General features: G+C 44.5%; 1 protein-coding gene across 3 annotated transcripts in view; it reads left to right on the forward strand.

Annotated features, from left to right (window-relative positions):
- Positions 1–18,697, forward strand: part of KHDRBS3 (KH RNA binding domain containing, signal transduction associated 3) — a 139,717-nt gene that overhangs the window by 108,860 nt on the left and 12,160 nt on the right. For all 3 annotated transcript variants that reach the window (XM_074353124.1, XM_074353125.1, XM_074353123.1), the window contains exon 7: positions 1,095–1,177. In XM_074353124.1, the coding sequence (XP_074209225.1) occupies positions 1,095–1,177 (83 nt within the window). The remainder of the gene's footprint in view (positions 1–1,094; positions 1,178–18,697) is intronic.

An 18,697-nucleotide genomic window follows, 5' to 3' on the forward strand; every position in this document is an offset into this window, starting at 1 on the left:
AACATATTGTGTCCATATGGAAATCAAACTCTTCTCCCTCCCTAAGATTTTTTTTTTTTTTTTGGTTTAGTTACTTTCACAAAGTAATATTGTAAAGTCAGTATTTATCATGTTTTGCCATTGAAATATCTCCTCTCTGTTTCCTTAGCAGTCTGGCAAATTAATGATTGGACAGAGATTTTACTGAATGTGTGGAAGCTAAGTTCCTAGTCTTGCCGAGAGCCTGTGGCAGGTGCTGGAGTATGTCTTCAACCTTCAGCCAATCAGTTTACAACTAGCTCTGGCTTAGCCTTGACTTTTCTTCTTATTCCGAACCTCAAGGTCAGCCAGAGGAGAGACCTCAGGGCCTGCTCAGATCTTTACTGGGCAAGTACATGACACTGTGCATGTACATAGCCTTTGAGATTTCAGAAATATGTCAGAGTTTCACGAAGACCGTATGGGCATCTCATTCCCTCACTTTTCCCTGTAAACTTTTTGGTTAGTCTGTTGTTTGCTTCAGTTTTTCTCCACCACGTCAAGCAGCTAACATTGTAAACACTTCCCTCTATAATTATTTTCTTCACGTAACCTCAAGGAAAAGGCTTTGTGCACTGGAGGAGCTCCAAGTCAGGTCAGTAAAAACAGTCCTCTGGGAATGGAGTTTCGAAAGTACTCCCCTCTACCCTGCCCTGCCGGTGACCATCAGCCTGCTGGTTTCCACCCTGATGGATGGTGGCTCCTGCAGAGCTGGGGTGAGGGGTGGGAATAGGACGAGTTAGAACATCACAGAGGTCAGTGCTCATTTCAAGAGCCAGTGAGTTTTTAAAAAATAAGTGCATTCTAGATCTCTGCAAGTCTTTGGTTAATTTCCAGAATTCTAAAAATGTTGATTCTAAAAATTTTTGCCAATTCCTTTTTGCTTTTTTAGAGAGAAGTTTTGGAGGTTCTTACTCTATTATTGTCACTGATGTCACTTTTACACTTTTCCTTACATTGTAATTAGATATATAGTTAAATGATAGCTGAATTAATAAAGATTCACTCAAAGCAGAATGCTTCTTTCTTTCCAGAAACTTCTCTGAACTCTCTTTACCTCTCCTGTTACGTTTTAGGACTATGATGATGGCTATGGCACTGCTTATGATGAACAGAGTTATGATTCCTATGAGAACAGCTATAGCACCCCAGCCCAAAGGTAAGAGTGCGTCTTTGTGCCCAGACCCCATGGCAGACACTTGTGCCCTCTACTCTGGGAAAAGGAGGATGGATGATCGGTCAGTGAGGGTGCTTCGACTTGGCCTGCCTTGTTTTCGTTTGTTTTAATTGGAGAAACACTGTCTAGCCCACCACTGGCATGTATTGCTCCTCCCAGATTTACTGCAGTGCTAAAGCAGCGAGTCTTGGAAAATTAAGTTTGAAATTTTATTGACTCTAAAACTTCGACTTAAGCATTCAGTATATTCTAGGGAGGAACAATGTCTACCAGATCTGTGGCTCTTCAAATCCTAAGGATCAAAATCATGTCAGAAATTAAATATCCCACATTGTCAGTTCCTGGGGGCGGAAGAGCCAGAAGTTTTGTTTCATATTCATGGATCATTTCCATGTCTTAGCAGCAGTCCCCCTGTTTTAACTTCACATTCTTATTTGTGAGTAGTGAGTTCTAATCCACTTTCTAAAGTAGTATTTACTCAGAAATAAGTGTTATCAGAGGCAAAACAGCCTTATAGTCATCTCTTCTGATAATATACCTTGGTGTTCATTGATGTGTGAAATCTGTGTTTGTTCTGTTCAGAATGTTTTCCTAAATGCCTAAAACCCCTTGCTTCATGTTTAAATTCTAAGGGAAAGACAAAGATAGACACACACCAGCTTCATACCGACTTCACGAAGCGTAAATAGACGTGGACCACATGGTTATTTTGGTGAAGCCTGAATTATAAATGGACTTTTGAACTCTTACGGTGTGGGGCGAGCTTTGCGCAGATAGGCACTCTGCTACTGGGGTTGACAGGGTTATGAGTTTTTCTCTTTTTTGCTCATGCCAGACTCTTTTCGTGTATAATTTGTAGTTATTAAGTAGCCTTTAAACTTTGACTCCCAACTGGTCTTTTTTAGGGGAAGCTTTGTGCATCGTATTTGTATCCTTGAGGATTTTGGCACACGGCACATGGGAAGAGGGTATTACTGGCACAGAGTGGATGCTGGGCACCTCATTTAAGTCCCAGCAACTTTGTGAAGTGTATGGAGCTGTTTCCATTTTGTAGGTGAAGAAAAGGAGCACAGAGTGTAAGATTAATTTGCCAAAAATCACACATGGAGTGTAACCCTTTACTCACAGGTCTCCTTTAATCTGAATAGCAGTAGCAAGGCCAGTGCACCTCTGTCTTAAGGATGATGAAACTTAGGCTCTGAGAAGTGGATGATCCACAACGTGAGCCCGGCTGAGAGGCTTGTAAAGTCTTTCCGCTGTAAGCTGTGGTAACACATTAACGGGACCGATCACAAGCATTTGTTCCTTTGCTCATCTGTGCAGCCAGCATTTATTACATGTCCGCTCTGGGTCAGGCACTGTGCTCAAGGCTCGGATTACAAAGGCTTTTGAGACAGAGGCCCTCTCCTTGACAGGCTCGCAGAATGAAACAGGTGTAAATCGTTAAAAGCAATGTAGTATGGTAGCTACTGTGACAGTCTTTGGGAAAACTCCATAAAAAGTATTTCCATAAGAAGACAGTGCACAAGCCTGCTTGGGAATACTGGGAACATTTCACTGAGAAGGTGAAGGGGAAGCTGGGGTCACCGGGGTACAAACAGGGAAGGGCATTTCCCAGGCACAAGGACAGAGGCTGGACAGAGCAGTGCATGTGGTTTGGGAGCCCCCATCACACTGTGGGGCTGGAGGCTCTGACGCACCTGAGAGATGGGCGGCAGCAGGCGCGACCACCTCCTCCCCAGGCTGGGAGCTCGGGCTCCAGACGGGAGGCAGCAGTAGGCAGCCATGGCAGAGGTACCTGTGAGGGAGCGGGGTGTCCGCACTCGGATTAGAGGAATGAGCTGGATGGCTGTCTAGAGGCCGGACTGGCAGATGGCGAACCTGTAGGCAGAGACCAGTCAGGAGGCTGGCACATTATAAATTGTAAGCCCTTTGAATGTCAGGGAAGACTCACTTAAAGAAACATCCTTCAAGACAGCCAATCTGCCCTCTTTGATCTCTTCAATGCCACAACTCAGCTTACCTGAAGGAGTACAGAGAATTGTGTGGGAACTGTACACACTGGCAAACCCAGGAATCACGGTCAGGCACTCTGAATAATCATTTAGTCCTCATACCCTGTGGAATAAGCATCTGTCCTTTTAAAGAAGAAAATTTGTTTACAGAAATTAGGTAACTTCCCTGGGATCATGCAGCTTATGAGCGGAGGCCCCAGCTTTGCCCCTCGGCCTGCCTGACCGTGCCTCCCTCCCTGTGCCCCCCGGGCCTCACTAAGCAGCTGCCCTACTGCAGACCAGAGCGAAGCAGCCGTGGTACCGAGTAGGATGAAGAAATGCTTTATGCTAGAGTTACCATAACAAGATACCACAGGTGGTATTTTAAGCAGTAGAAATTTATTTTCTCGGGGTTTTAGAGGCTGGAAGTCCAAGATCCAGGAGTTGGCAGATTTAGTTTCTTCTGAGGCCCCTGTCCTTGACTTGCAGCTGGCCGGCTGCTCGCTGTGTCTGCGCGTGTCTTTCCTTGCCCATGCACCCCACTCTCTCTGTATCCAGATCTCTTTTCTTACAATGCCACCAGTCAGACTGGACTCGGGCCCACACAAGGCCTCATTTTAATGTAGTCATTTCTAAAGGTCCTGTCTCCAAATACACGTTTTGAGTTACTGGGGGTTAGGGCTTCAGCGTATGATTAGGGTTGGGGGGGGACACCGTTTAGCCCATGGCATGCACATATTATAACACCGGTTCAAGTACCACACGGTGTGTCTCAGAATTAGAAATCTAGCGTAAACCAGTGAGCAGATTTTCCGATCGCCCCCAGGATCCAGGAGTGGACGTTGACGAGGAGACCACCATCGCCATCACCGTCTTCAGTTACTGAGTGCTGGCTCTGTGCTTGCTGTGCCGTGTCGTGGGTTCACACAGGTTCAGAGAGGCTGGATCGCTTGCCCACACTCGCAGGGCTGAGCAGTGGCACGGATCCGCGCTGGCCCCGGGCATCCTCTTTTGTACTCGGCTCCGTTGCCTTTCATCTCTGCTTTTGTCATGGTTTTGATTTCAGTTGCTGGAACTAATTCCTATTAATACTTTCCATATACAGAATTCAGAAATCTAGTACTTTGTGATGCTTTTGAATCCCCGAGGAATCATGCTCCCACCTGAACTGGAAGTGTTGCCTGATCAGAGGGGCGCTACCTTATTCAAGCCTAAGAGTTTCATGTATACGGCATATTAGTGTTGCAGGCTAAGACTAATAAAATTAAGAACTTTGTTTTTCCAATTTTATGTTAGATCCTTTCAGCAAGTAACATTCTTGGCCACTACTTTCGGGGAGCAACAGCCTTGATGCTCACTAGTAGGTAATTCCTGGTGACCCTGATGTTCAGGTACATCCTGTGCTGCAGGTACGTAGCTCAGTATCGCCGCAGGATCCTTTACTTGGTCTCCTTTTAGATTACAAAGCGGTTCTGAAGATGTTCTTTGACATGTCAAGACGTAGTAGAAAGAGCCCTGAGCAGAAGTCAGGGCTGCGGTCCCCGCTGTGGCACCTGCAGCACACGTGTCTGTTGAGCACAGAACCGTGCCTCGTCCACAGCGGGCAGTGCTGGGCGTGCAGACCACAGCCCTGATGGCCGGGGCGGCGTGGAATCAAGAATGCACAAAAAATGTATCATTCAAGTCAATGTTACCTGTTTCTTTTTACTTTTTTTTTTTTTAACAAGGCTACTAGAAGATTCTATATTACAAATTTCTCTCAGCCAGCGCGGAGTGAAGGACTGGCGGTGTCTCTGGCACCGCGGCCCAGGGCGGTGTCTCCGGATTAGGGCGCCATGCCCTCGGGTGAGCAAGTCAGTTCACCAGGCGCAGCAAGGAAAGTAGAGAGTGTCCGCTTCCAGGGATCCTTTCTGGATTTCTCTCTGGAAGGCTTGTACCGGGTTGCTACGGTAGTGCACGTCACGCAGAAGCAATTACAGTTACAAGCGCGAAAAACAGTTTCTCTCTATCGCGAGTGTTGTCAGACCCCGGCTGTGGTGTCAGAGTCCCACAGACCTGGGTTTAGATCCCACTGCAACGTTTATGTGACTCTGGGCAGGTTATTTCACCTCTGTGAGCGTCCGTCTGTAAACGTGTACTGTGGTTTCTTCTTTAGAGGATAGACCTGAAGCTTGAACGAGACCGGAAAGCCCGCGGGCCCTGGGAGGAGGGAGGGCAGGGAGGCGGGCCGCCCGGGGTCTCCTGTGAGAGACTGAATGCGGGGCTCCCGGGCTGTGTGGCGCGTCCTGCAAGGTGCCCAGGCCCACCCTCCACCTGTGGCTCTGATTCCTTCTGCTGCTCCTTTCACACGGGGGTGGCTGTGAAGGGCTGTGGGAGTAAGTGCGTGCTTTAGAGGGAGAATGAGAAGGGGGACGGGGGACCTCGAGGAGGGTTCTCCCCACGGGATGCTCTGTCTCAACATTAACCATAAACTGGGACAGCGAGGTGAGCAGCCCAGCCCGCATGGGGACAGACTAGGCTGCCCGTGCGTGGCGGCCACCGGTTACTGTCATCTTTGTGTGGCAGGTTCTTGTCAGCAATGCCTGCTAAACTTCACACACTGTAATCATTTTATGACACTGTCTTATTGCAGAAAAAATGTTTCTCTCAGGAGGCTTTACAAATTAGGAATTTTTTCTCCCCATTTTCAAATACCTTGTATTAAAATAAGAGTACAAATGAGAGTCCCCATCAAGTGACAGGATATTCAGGACAGTGGAGCAACGTTCCCCGCCATTTTTGTTGCGACCTCCATCACTCTGGGACTGTGTGTGAAACAAAGTGGCATTCATCTCACTTCACACGTTTAATGAGCAGCAAGCTGTCAGCTATCACTGTGAAGAGAAATAAGGACTATTCTTTACAATATTGGAATTATTCTAATATATTTTGGCTCAGAAATCATTGCTAATTCTATGGACACACAGCTCTGGAGCACCCGTGGTGAGTGAGAAAAAGCCGGGGATAAGTGGCCTCGGCCCGCGGGGACCTGCACCTTCCCTGACCTGACTGGAGCCTTCACAGAAATCAGGCTTTGACTCCTGGAAACCCTTTATAAATATAGTCCTTTCATTCTAAACTAAGTGGGGTTAATTTTCCTCTGACGTCTTATTTATAATCCTAATAGCAGTCACAGTTGTGCAGCATGATGCCTGGTTAACAATGCTGTATTGAGTTCTGGAAATTTGCTAAGAGAGTAAAAAAGTTCAGATGCTCTCATTGCACAAAAAAGATAACTATGTCAGGAGAAGGTCTTAGTTATCTTGACTGTAATAACCACTTCACTATGTCTTTGTACCTTACGTACACCTTATACACAACATGTATTCAAATTTCACAATATTTTAGTCTGTGTTTCTGAATAGTAATAAATTCTCCAAAGAAATATTTGATTCCTCTAATGATCAATCATAAAGAAAGTAGAAAAAGGATTTCCAGAAAGTTCTAATAACCCCCTGAGCATAAGTAGACGGCTATGTAGTGAACAGATTATTTTCTGGTGGGTTTAATATTGACATACTAATTTCCCGTGGCACCCGTGGTTTGACTATACTTTCAAGTACATACTTCATTTCATCCTCCAAAATCTCCGTGATTTTCCTGAAAACACTTAGAATCATTGAAAAAGGGAATTAGAAATCACAGCTGCTGGTTTGGAGAATCTGTCAAGTCTCCCACTCAGCTGCCCCCATCCTTTGCAGACGCACCCCCACTTGTCACACGGCCTTGCGTGCGGCATTTCCCGTGCACAGAAGCTGAGGATCGCGGTGTTCAGCAGCTTTCCCAGGAACACACTGCTGAAGAGTGCTGGAGCCTAGGTTTTGTCTGACTCAAAAACCATTACCCAGCTAAGAAAATATTTTAAATATAAAATCTTTGACCTGTTTTTGTGACTAAACAGCACCTCAGCCCCTTTAACCAAATGGGCAAAGTGACGGCAGCTGTCAGCAGCTGTGAGCACACTTGGTGTTTTCACAGGCCACTTCCAAGGAAAGCAGTGAGACTACAGTTAATGTTTCCCTGTTCCCTCCTCTCCAGTCTGCTGTTGCTTCTGTTGGCAGTCTCAGCATTAAACACGCAGTGATGTCTTCTCAAGAGCTGGCCTGTGGAGGTGTGAGTATAGTGTGGAATTTTCACTTTGGAAATGATGACCTGTTGTTCAGTTAGGATGTGACGTTCAAGCATTTTGAAGGATTGCTGTGTTGTATCAGGGTGGGCTGTTTTGGACTTTTAAAAGCAGTAAAGGTTTGTCCTGGATTAACCGTGCCTTGCAAGCCTGTCGTCAGACACACTTCTTCTCGCCTGGGTTTTGGCTACTTGCGGTACAAGCGCTGAAGGGACCTCTTAGCGCTAAGTAAGCAGCACAGCTGTTGACAGACGGCTACTTCTAACACAGGGTTCTGCAGACGTTGACAAAACACTGACACGCCGACCCAAGTTACACTGTAAGCCGGTAATCACCCGAATCCTCTCAAGGACCGTATGGTAAAGGAAGAAAAGGAGGGGAGGCTATAGTGAGAAAGTGAAGCTACGACCTAAAAGGGAAAAGGGTAGGAACAGCCCCGGGCCGCGGCGCTAGCATGTGTAGGTATTGTGATTAACCATGATTACTGCGCGCGGCCCACCTACCGCAGTGTGCTGGGCATGTCACGGTAAGTGTGTGTACGTGTGCACACGTATCCCCTCTGGTCTTAAGTAAGTGGCCTCAGTTCCACACTTAGTGGCACTGCTGATCTCAGGCCATCTTCCTTCATTGCAGTGGTGCTCTTCAGAGAGCAGCACACGTTATCACTGACGTTCCACAACGTGATTTCAAATGGTACGTGGAGAAACTTTTTTTTATAATTTTAATGATTAGATTTTAAAGTTATTAGAAAAGTATACTTACCATGTCAAGCACACAGTTTTATGAATAGTATTGCGGTAAGTCAATTCCAGTAAGTTTACGGTAAAATCAACACAGAGGGTAACACTAAGCGGTCACTGACAGGATGCGTGGTGGACGTGGATGGAGACGTCCTGAGAGTGGTCCAGGAAGGGCTGCTGTTGGACATATGCTGCCCTCGGCGTTTGTTTGTTTCTCTGGTCCATGATCAGCTGTTGTGCACCTCTGCTAAGACGGGAGGTCTAGTCAGGTGAGTCTGAGGACTTCACCCTGAGGTACAGGGCCTCCCTGCTAAACTTGGTGCCTTGGCTGCACTGAAAGGAAGCTAAGTTTTATAGCTTCACCAGGAAATCCCTTAAACCAGTAAAGCAGTATTTTTTCCAGATTTGTGGACAAATTCTGAAGGAATGAGGTATCTATTGAGTACTTATGTTAGTTACTATATTAAGTGCTCTCAGGGCTATCATTCTATTTAATTCCCAAGAACGTCTGTAGGATTGGCAGTTCTTAGTTTTACAAACAAGGAACTAATGCTCAGAGAATCTGACCTTGACCAGTCACATAGCTAATCAGTAGCAGTCAGGCCTCATATCTGGTCCTCTTTAAGATCAAGCCCGTGTTCTTTTGTTTAACCTGAAAGCAGCTAGAGGAAAAAAAGAAAAGAAAAACAAAAACCCCACATTTCTGCAAATGTAGAGAATACCAGGGCTCCTGCGTTCACCACGTGGCCTCTCACGCATGGTCTCTGTGAGCGCGTGGAAGCAGCAGCAGGGCAGGGGCGTGCTGATGGTAATAAATCAGTTGCCACTGTCAGCTCCCTCTTTCATGTTCTTGAGAATACACGAGATTTATCACTGAGGAATTGTGGAATAATGGTGGTGTGTGAAAACAGCGTCCACCAGGGAGATGTACTACCTCATTTGGATTTAGCACTGCCATCTGCTTAATAGCACTGAGAAGACTGTAGCGGTGCTTGTGACCAGCCGTTCATAGCGGTGACAGATGCTTCCAGGAATGAACATACCAGGGAAGGAGGCTCGGTGCTAACATGGAGATTGTGTGACAGGGTTTCTGAAGAGTCGGTTTGTTGCTTATCACACCACCAATTTTAAATCTTCACTACAGAATTTTAAGGTCTGTTAGATAAAGATCTACTTGGTGAACTGCCTTGTGTTTTCTTTCCTTATGTTTCACACAATCTTAAAATGTATTTTTGTTAATTTTAGAATAATGTTATAACAAATTCTGCCCTCTTTCAGTGAAAATGTAACTTTTGTGTAACTCTTGACTCAAAATTAATCACATGATTTAGTTATAAAAAAGCCGTGGGTTATGAAACCACGCAAACCTGGATCTGAGTCCCATCCACTTCCTTCGCTGTATGATTTGGGCCAGATTGTTTAACTTCTTCGAGTCTTCATTTCTCATCTGTAAAATGATGGCAGGAAAATTTGACTTGCAAGACTGTGATTAAATGAGATAGCAGATGGTGGAAACTTGCTCATATAGCATGTCCTGGGTGCCACACACCATTCTAAGCATTTACAGCCTTAAAGTAGGTGACGGTCATTGTTCCATTTTATAGGTGAGGGAGTTGAGGCACAGAGACTACTGGAGAGTCTTTGCTGGGGCTGGCATTGCACCTGGGCAGCCCACGCCCTCTGCAGTGCTGCTTCTCTGTGTAACATGCTCTTTCGAGTTTGGTTATTGCGTCTAGAAACGTGTACAGTCTTTTTCTGCGTCAACAAAACCTCAACAAATAAACAATCTGAGTAAAATTATACATGCCATTTTGATTCCTCATTTGTGAACTAAAAATTCAGTGAAGGCCTCATTTAATTACCTGTTTGGAGGCCTCAGGTACTTGGAAGCATAGACTTGAGGCCAAAGCTTGGCGTTACTTGTGAAGAGTGATTTTTAGTAGAGAATGTCGCCATGCTTGAATTTTTCAGAATCTAGTCAAACTTCATTTACTGGGCCCACAACTTTAGAGGCTGAAATAATGCCGACATGACGTAGGTTGTGTTTTTCCCTTTCTGTTTGTCATCGTGGAGGAGTGTTCTCTTTTGGAGAGTAATTTAGGACTGTGCATCAGGAACCCAGTATTTGCACAGTTAGTGCCTGAACGCAGTGTGTAACGGCTGTTTGACAGTGTGAGTGTATTTAAAAGACCTCTTTAAAAAGACTAAGCAGTTTCTGGCAAAGTTCAGGGAAAGACATGTGCCATGTTAGATATGGAAGAAAACCTGTGCATGTCCAGTTGGCCGCAGTAATGTAGACAGACTAGGTTAAGGCTGAACTGAGACCTGGTCCGTGAGAGTGAAGGGCCGGGAGGCCTGGGTTGGCATCCCGGCTCTGCCGTTTGCTGGCAGTGCAGCTGTGGTCCAGTCGTTTCACCTGTGCCTTGAAAGGCTTCTCATCCGTAACACGGGGATGATGGTAACAGTAACCACCTCTTAGGTTGTTGTAACATTAAATGAGTTAATAGAAGGAAAGCCCCTGGCACTTTGTAAATGCTGTCATCAAAATTCTGTAATCCTTCAGCTGAAATCCTTGGGGCTAAGTGTCTTAAGACTCAGAGTTTTTGAATTTTAGAAGAACAGTCTGCTGCACCCCACATTATACAACTCCAGGGGCGTCTGTTTGTACTTCTCCAGGACAGTGATTGCCCCTCGGATTATTTGAAGTTTCTGATCAAGGAGAGCGTGACTGTGGAGGGGTGGAAAGCATTATGGCGAATTGAAAAACAAGGGGCTTTCTGAAGGGGGGTGGTGTTTGGCCTTGCAGTGTGTAATCCTGCCCGAGTATAACGGGTTGTGAGGGGTAGCAATTAATTGCGTAATTTAGATAGGATAGAGTAAAGGACTGATGCAGAAGTATCCCATCTCCTGGAAGCCATTGCGTTGGCAAGGCCTCTGTTGATCTGGCCCCGGTTTTTCTCTGACCTCATGACAAGTCACCCACTCACACAGTCTAACCGTACATTGAATTGTTCAGTCATGACTCATTTATAATTTGCTCAATTACACATGAAATGGATCTCAAAGGGTAAATTTATGAGAGTAAATTTAATTCCATCAAGTTCTTCATGGCCACGTCAATTATTTTCTTCACATACACTTTGTAAAGCAATAGTGGTTCTATTGGCTTCTCTGTGCCTTTCAGTCCTCGCCAAGCTGCTTGCGGCCGAGCCGCACTTCCCTGACCCAGGAGTTCTCCCCTCCCTCCGCAGGCTTCCCCCATCCCCACCCTGCACTTCCCCTCCACGTGGACTGAGTACTCAGCCAGTCTTCTGTGTTTCCAGAACACTCCATGCGTGCCTCTGCCACTAGTCCCCACTGGACTGGGGAGCCCCCTTGTTAATCAGAGAGGCCTTCAGTGACAGACACCCTTTGGTGTTTGTCTTTTTATTCCCCATACCAAGTATAGTACTGATCAGAAAGGGGGACCTGCCTGTGTTTTTTTAATTTAAATTGAGAACATCTAAGAATCCTGCATCTGTTGTAAAAGCTTCTTGGTTTTTTTTTTTTTTTTTAATTGGAATCATGGTAAGAAGTCTGATAGTTTGGCTGCCTAATGTGAAAATGTATGTAGCCCTCCCGCAACTCTGGTTGTGGGGATGAGTCATTGTACAGCCTTTAAAAAAAAAAAAAGGAGCTACCCAAATCAATCGCCTGTTTATTATTTTTAATCTGAGTCTTGGGATAGCACAGCTATCTGAGAATTTTTAAACTCCCCGGTTAATTTTTATGAGCAGCCAAGGTTGAGAACTGCTCTTCTAACTAGTAAGTATACAAATGAGATATTTTAGATATATGAAGCAGTTTTCACAGTGCCTAGCAGACAGCTGCTAAGTAAATGTTTGTTCTCCAAAGAAATAAATTATTGGTCTTTCTGTAATGTCTTCCATTCGTTCATTCAGCAAACAGCTGTTGAGTACCTACTCTGTGCCAGGAACTATCCTAGGTGCTTGATAAGTATCAGTGAACGAAAAGGTAAGGAGTGTGCCCCTGTGGAGCTTAAATTCTAGTGTTGGTCATGTTTAAAAATGGCAGTCTTGTTCAGCTTCTTCAAGAAGATGATTTAAGACTCGAAGGAGGTAAGAGTTTGCCGAAGGGTCTATCTGTGGGAGCAGTGGTGTGTGCAACAGCCCTCTAATGGGAGTGTGTTTCATGCATTCTAGAATCCTTAAAATTACAATTTTCTTTCATTTGAATTTATAATTTCAAGTTCTTCTCATGGAAAACTTCAAATTTCCCTTTGGAATAAGTTATTTTTAAACAATTTAGAACAAAAGATTTTAGCTCTTGAAGAATGTGTTGTAATCACTTCTTCCTGTCTAAAATTGATCCCAGTACGACTAAAGGAACTTGCAGACTTAAAACTATGAAGTTACAGGAGAAGCGTGTGGCCTGTACACGGTGGTATCTTGGCCTATAACAGCTTTGGTAGCAGAATAATGGCTCTCAAAAATACCCATACTCCAACCCCCAGACCTGTGGGTGTGGTCCCTTACCTGGCAGAGGGGACTTTGCAGGTATGGTTAAGAACCTTGTGGTTCTGACACGATAGTGGAGTCGCAGAATGGGAAGAGAGAAGGTGTGGGGTAGAAGCGCTTGAAGAAATAATGACAAACATTTTCCAAAATTAACAAAAACACACCATGACACAGATTCATAAAGTACAGAGAACCCTAAGCAGGATAAATATGAGCAGAAACACACCAGGGTATAACATTATACAAATTGCTATAAAGCAAAGAGAAAATGAGAGCAGCCAATGGAAAAAGACATATAAATGTAATTTAAAAAAAAAAAAGATGTGATCTTTTCTATCAGGTATTTTTCACTTAGCGTTATGTTTCTGAGGTTCATCCATGTTATAGCTTTTATCAATATTTCGTTCCTTTTTATTGCTGAGTAGCTCTCCATGTATGGGTGTATATACCACGTTCTGTTTATACACTGACTAGGTGGTGGATACTGGGTTTGTTTCCACTTCTTAGCTAATATGAATAATGCTATGAACATTTGTGTGCAAGTTTTTGTGTGGATTTATATTTTCATTTCCTTTAGGTAGATATTTAGAAGTGAAACTGCTGGGTCAAATGGTGATTTGTATGTTTAACTTTTTAGGAAACTGCCAAACTGGTTTTCAAAGTGGTTCTGCCATTTTAAATTCCCACCAGTGGTACATGAGGATTCTTAGGAATAATTTTAGTATAAGTGTGCAAGACCTCTATACTGACAATTATTAATAAAATATTTCCTGTAGAAATTAGTGAAGACCGAACTAAATGGAGATACCCTATGTTTTTGGATTGGAAGACACAATATTGATAAAGATTCAGTTCTCCCTGAAATTACCTGTCAATTCAGAGCAATTCCAGTTGAAACCCATGCAGATGCTTCTCTTTTTTTTTTTTTTTTTTTTGGTACAAAGTGACAAGGTAATTTTTAAAATGTGGAAATTCAGAGGATCTAGAGTAGCCAAAACAATCTCAATAATGAGGAACAGTTTTGGAATACTCTGCCGACTTCCAGATTTCTAAAACCACAGTAATCAAGACATTGCAGTCCTCTGAGAGACAGATCACAGACCAATGGATATCCAGAAATGGATTCACACTTAATTGCTTTCAGGAGCTCCTTGAATAAGTCTGTGGGTAAAGAACTGTCTTTTCAATAAGTAATGTTGTAATAATTAAATATATGTGTAGGTGAGGAGAGCTTTGATTTCCCCCCAGCACGCACACACACCCCTCACACCATTCACAAATGTTAATTTGAGATGGCTCATGACCTTAGGTTAAAAGTTAAATTTATAGAGCTCCTAGAAGAAAATATTGAGAAAAAACACAAATCATAGAAGAAGAAGAAGAAAGTCACAAATTTCACTTTTTCAAAATTTAAAACAAGTTCTTATCAGAGGTCATCATGGAAAATACACAGATAAGCCCCAGTCAGGGAAAACTTATTTGTAATGCACATATCTGACAAAGGACTTTTATCTAAACTGAATAAAGAACGGTACAACTCAGTAAGAAAAGCGTAACCAACTTTATAATAGGAAAAAACCTAGACCAGAAGTTCCACAAAAGTATGTATTCATATAACTGAGAGGAACATGCAGAATTGCCCAAAGTTCCAGGTCATCTTGGAAATGCAGATGCAACCTGAAGCCTCAACGGGACATGCTGCACTGCCACCGAGCCACTGAGACAAAACCGTTGACAGCACCAAACACTGGCACAGCTGCGGGGCAGCTGGAACTCTTACCTGCATGAAATGCCACAGCTGTGGGAAATTTGGCAGCTTTTCTAAAAAAAGTCAAACATATATCTACCCTGTAAACTAGCCATTCCACTCCGAATAATCATTTTATCCCAGAGAAATGAGACTGTGCGTCCAGAAGACGCTGTTTGTAACAGTGTTGAGAGTCACTTAGTTCATAACCGCCGAAAGCTGGAAGCAGCCCAGGTGCCCTTCAGCAAAGGAGTGAACTGTGATGTGTTCGTGCAACGGAATGCTGCTCAGCAATAAAAATGAGCAACATCGTGGTAGCCGCAATAACATAGATGAAACCATAAGAAAACTTGTAAAACAGACCTCTTACCAAGCTCTCAGTCTGAGCGAGTCACTGTTCAGCAGTTACCTACTGAACTGGCCCTGGTGGGAGATGGCCATTTTACCGGTAAAACAGGAGGAAGGCGAGGGAGTGGACAACGCGGAACGGTCCTGTGAGGGGAACTGGCCAGGCGTGTGCTCCTCACACCCCGTCCCTCTGGCAGGCTGAGGCCCAGGTTGCCCAAGGAGGGTGGGCCTGGGTACCAGACTCAGGAGTTTCACAAGAGAACTTGGTCCTTACAGACCAGGGTGCTGTCCATCCCACCGCCACACCGCGCTGGTCCAGCCCAGCGCCCTCTCACTCCGGAGCACCCGCAGCTGCCAGCTGCCCACCGCACCTCCACATGTGAGCTGTCTCCTGTCATTTCTCTGTACCCCTGCCAGAAATATTTTTCCCCAAAATTGCTATAATTATATTCTCTCATAATACAAAGCAATTTCCCTTCGTAACTGCAATCTTATTTTGAAGTAATTTTCTGATCCACGTCTATCTTTAAATTCCTTTACTTTCATAATCCCCAGTTCCTAGCACAAGCTTGAAACATAGAAAATGCTCAATAAATATTTACTGAATAAATATGGAGAAGTGGACTTTTACTTCACATCAGTAATTTTAAACAAAGTAAGTATTTCTATCTGAATTTCATAATGTTGAATTTGAATTTAAACACAGTGCTGTGGGTAGTGTAAATTATTTTAATTCTGCTTATTTGGAGAGTGAGACTGAATAGTTTGCTGTGCAGATCCATGCAAGTTAGTGTGCCACCCGAGTGCCCAGAAGCCCTGTCTCACAGGGGTGCTGGCTGTCCCCTCAAACGTCAAATGAGTCCTTCCACACTCACATACATAACACTTCACATACATAGATAGTGTCTGTTACTCTTTAAGAGAATTTGGCTGTGATCTACAGTCACTTTGAAATCTAACTACCAAATATATCTCTCAGAAAGGATACCTCAGTATAGCAGATGGATGCATTGGCTGCGAAAACAAATTCAAGATCCCACGAACAAATGTCATTAACAAGTATCTCGTCAAATATGGCAAACTGCTCATAAAATGTTGGCGGGCGATTTCAATGCTGTCGAAAGAGCCAGAGAGCCTGCTGCTGAAAGGCGCCCTGGCAGGCGCCGCAGCTGGACTTGGGTGTTCACAGGGCCAGGTACAGGGAAATAGGCCAGTGAGCCCAGCCTCCGTCGTGTTCTCTGTCCAAAAACTCTTTTTATGTTTTTTAAACTTGTAGTGCATATTTCTTCCTTTAGAAATTAATTCTCGGCAACCTTCCCACTCCTCCTCAGTGGGGACTCGTCCCTGACCCTCTTCCCACTCTCAAGACTGGCCCTGCAGCCTGTGGTGACAGGTTGTGTCACATCCTAATTTGTAGTTTGGGTACTTCATGCAGAGAATCCTCGTTAAAATTTCTTGGGATGTCTAGTGGTTATATATGTTATTGATAAATTTTTTAAATTGTCTTCTGCCAGAAAAATGTTTAAAAAATTGATCTGTTCCTTTGGGTTTTTTCCTAAGAAATCTTAGTTCTAAATGTTGGTGTTTCAGAGAAATTAATTCATTGTTGAAATTAACAGCTAGAGTAGAAATACTGAAACTTGAGTCAAAGACAGGTCTAACCTTGAATCCCAGCTCTGTCATTTATCGTGTGACCTGGAGCCAGCGCCGGCAGTCAACCCCATGAAACCTTGTGTTTAATTAATAAAGTGGCAGGACAGAGTAACACTTACCTTCCTGGAAGCTAAAGCTATGAAATTGCAGGCTGTGCAGACAGAAGAAAACTGTTAGTTATTGTTGGTATTTTTGTTAGACTTGTATCACTGAAGGTATAGTCCTCGCTCAACTAAGTAAGAAATATATTGTGTGGCATGCAAATAAGCATTCTGGGGGAAATGCTACTCATTTATAAAGAACCTCTAATAGTAACAGCTGTTCTTGAATCAGAGCTTAATATATGTATGTAACACATTATCTTATTTAAACCTCAGAATGATCTTATGACAGACTGATTTTTAAAACTATTTTACAGGTGAGAAACTTGAATTAACATTGCCCAAGCATACACGCAGGGTAAATACTGGAGCCTAGATTCTGATGATATGGTGGTTGGACTTCAGAGCCTGGTTCTTAACTGTTAATTCTGTACTGTCCTCCAAAATGATTATAATAAGAAGAGGAACTTGCTGAAAAACGGAAATAGGAGCATGTGAAGTGAATTTAGCATTGCCTAGACATCACAGCATCAGCCTCAGTACGTGTTGCTGTGAAACACGCACCCTGAGCATCACGGGACTGCTTTGCGTGAGTGACTCAGGTGTGCGGGGGGAGGGAAAAAGCAGACTGAACTGAAGAGACTCTTGTGAACAGAACTCTTTTCTCTTTACTCTTTTTTCTTAGAATATAATCAAAATTCATAGTTTTTTTTTTAATTATAGGAGGCCATCTGTGATCTTTTAAGCAACTTTTGATAGGAGGGCTGGCACAGCAGCATGCGACAGACAGAAGAGGGCAGTTAACAGTGCTGTTACCGTGAGCGTAATTGGATATCCCCGCATCAGAAAAACACGGAGATACTCAGCATTTCAGAATGCTTGCGCTGTCTGTTAGGACTGGGATAAGCCCTGAATTAACCATGAATTCAGAAAGATTAGAGGTTTATTCTCTCACGTGCGAATGTAAGCGTCTGTGGACCAACGTGGCGGCTCGTCACCGTGACTGAGGACCAGACCCCTCCCTTCCTCGTCTCCATCCCTGTAGCCTTAGGGTCACGCCAGTTCCAGGTGGCGGGTGCAGTTCCAGCCACCCAGCTGGGGCTCAGGCAGGAAGAAAGAAGAAAAGGGGAAAACCCTACCTCCTGGGCAGATCAGCCTTCTGTTCGGAAGTTTCCTGGGAGCCTCACTCCCTGAGCTTGCTTCTGTCTCACTGGTGACCTCATCTCAGAAGTGGCTGAGAAACAAGCGTTTTTTGGATTGAAACAGTATCACTAGGGCTTCAGCCTCAGTCTTACAAGGAGTTGTTTGGTGAGAAAGAAGGGGAGAGTACACAGCGAACAGGCAGCAGATTCCTGGTGAGCCTTCCCTTTTAACGTGTAAGTTAGGTTTTTCCTTTTAGATTTGTTTCCCTTTTTCTATACACACAGCAGCAGCGTTGTTTACACCTCTCTGACATATGTGGCTGAGTGGTGTTTGCAGCGTATACGCCCGTGTAACCAGGAGAGCATCTCCAGCGCCCAGAAGGTTCTCTGGCTTTTCCTCTTGACAGTGGGATGTCTTACTTCCCGTCATCTCTTTCTGTCTTTTTGTCACTCAGATGGGAGTGAAAGGCAGGTGGTGTGGAGGGAGCCCCCGCCTGGAAGGAGAGGGACTAGACTTGCCCCGACCCCAGGGCGCTGTGACCGCCTGACTTGCGGGCAGGCGCGGCGTGTCCGAGTTGCTGCTGTCCCGTCCGCGGGGCACACGCTGCCACTCTCCTGCTGGGCATGCTCTTCTTCCTTTTCATCTGCCTCTTCTCTTAGGTGTCAGTTTAGACCCTTCTTCCAGGAAGCACTCCCAGGTACCCCAAACTGGCTCAGGAACCCCCCCCACCAAGTTCCTTCACAACACTGGACTTCTCGGGGTCACAGCACCCCACTGGCCTGTTTGCTGTGTCTGACCTGCACACTAGGCCAGCATGTTTTATCACAGAGACCGGCTCTGGTTCACTGCTGGGTCCCCAGTGCCCAGCATATGGTAGGTGGCCCAGAGTAGCTGCTGAACAGATACTGCAAGAAGAGGGTGGTATCTGAACCTCGTAAACTCCTACTAAGATCATCTTTCCCAAGACACAGTGTAAGTGAGAGCTTCTCTCTTCTTAAATGGTGGGAAAATGTTGTTTTTAACCTAAACTTATAAAATAGAGATAATACTAGGCTACGAGTTTGTTCTAAATATGAGAGAAATTACATGGAGTA

Source organism: Camelus bactrianus, chromosome 25 (genome assembly GCF_048773025.1).
Source record: "Camelus bactrianus isolate YW-2024 breed Bactrian camel chromosome 25, ASM4877302v1, whole genome shotgun sequence".
Taxonomy (NCBI): domain Eukaryota; kingdom Metazoa; phylum Chordata; class Mammalia; order Artiodactyla; family Camelidae; genus Camelus; species Camelus bactrianus.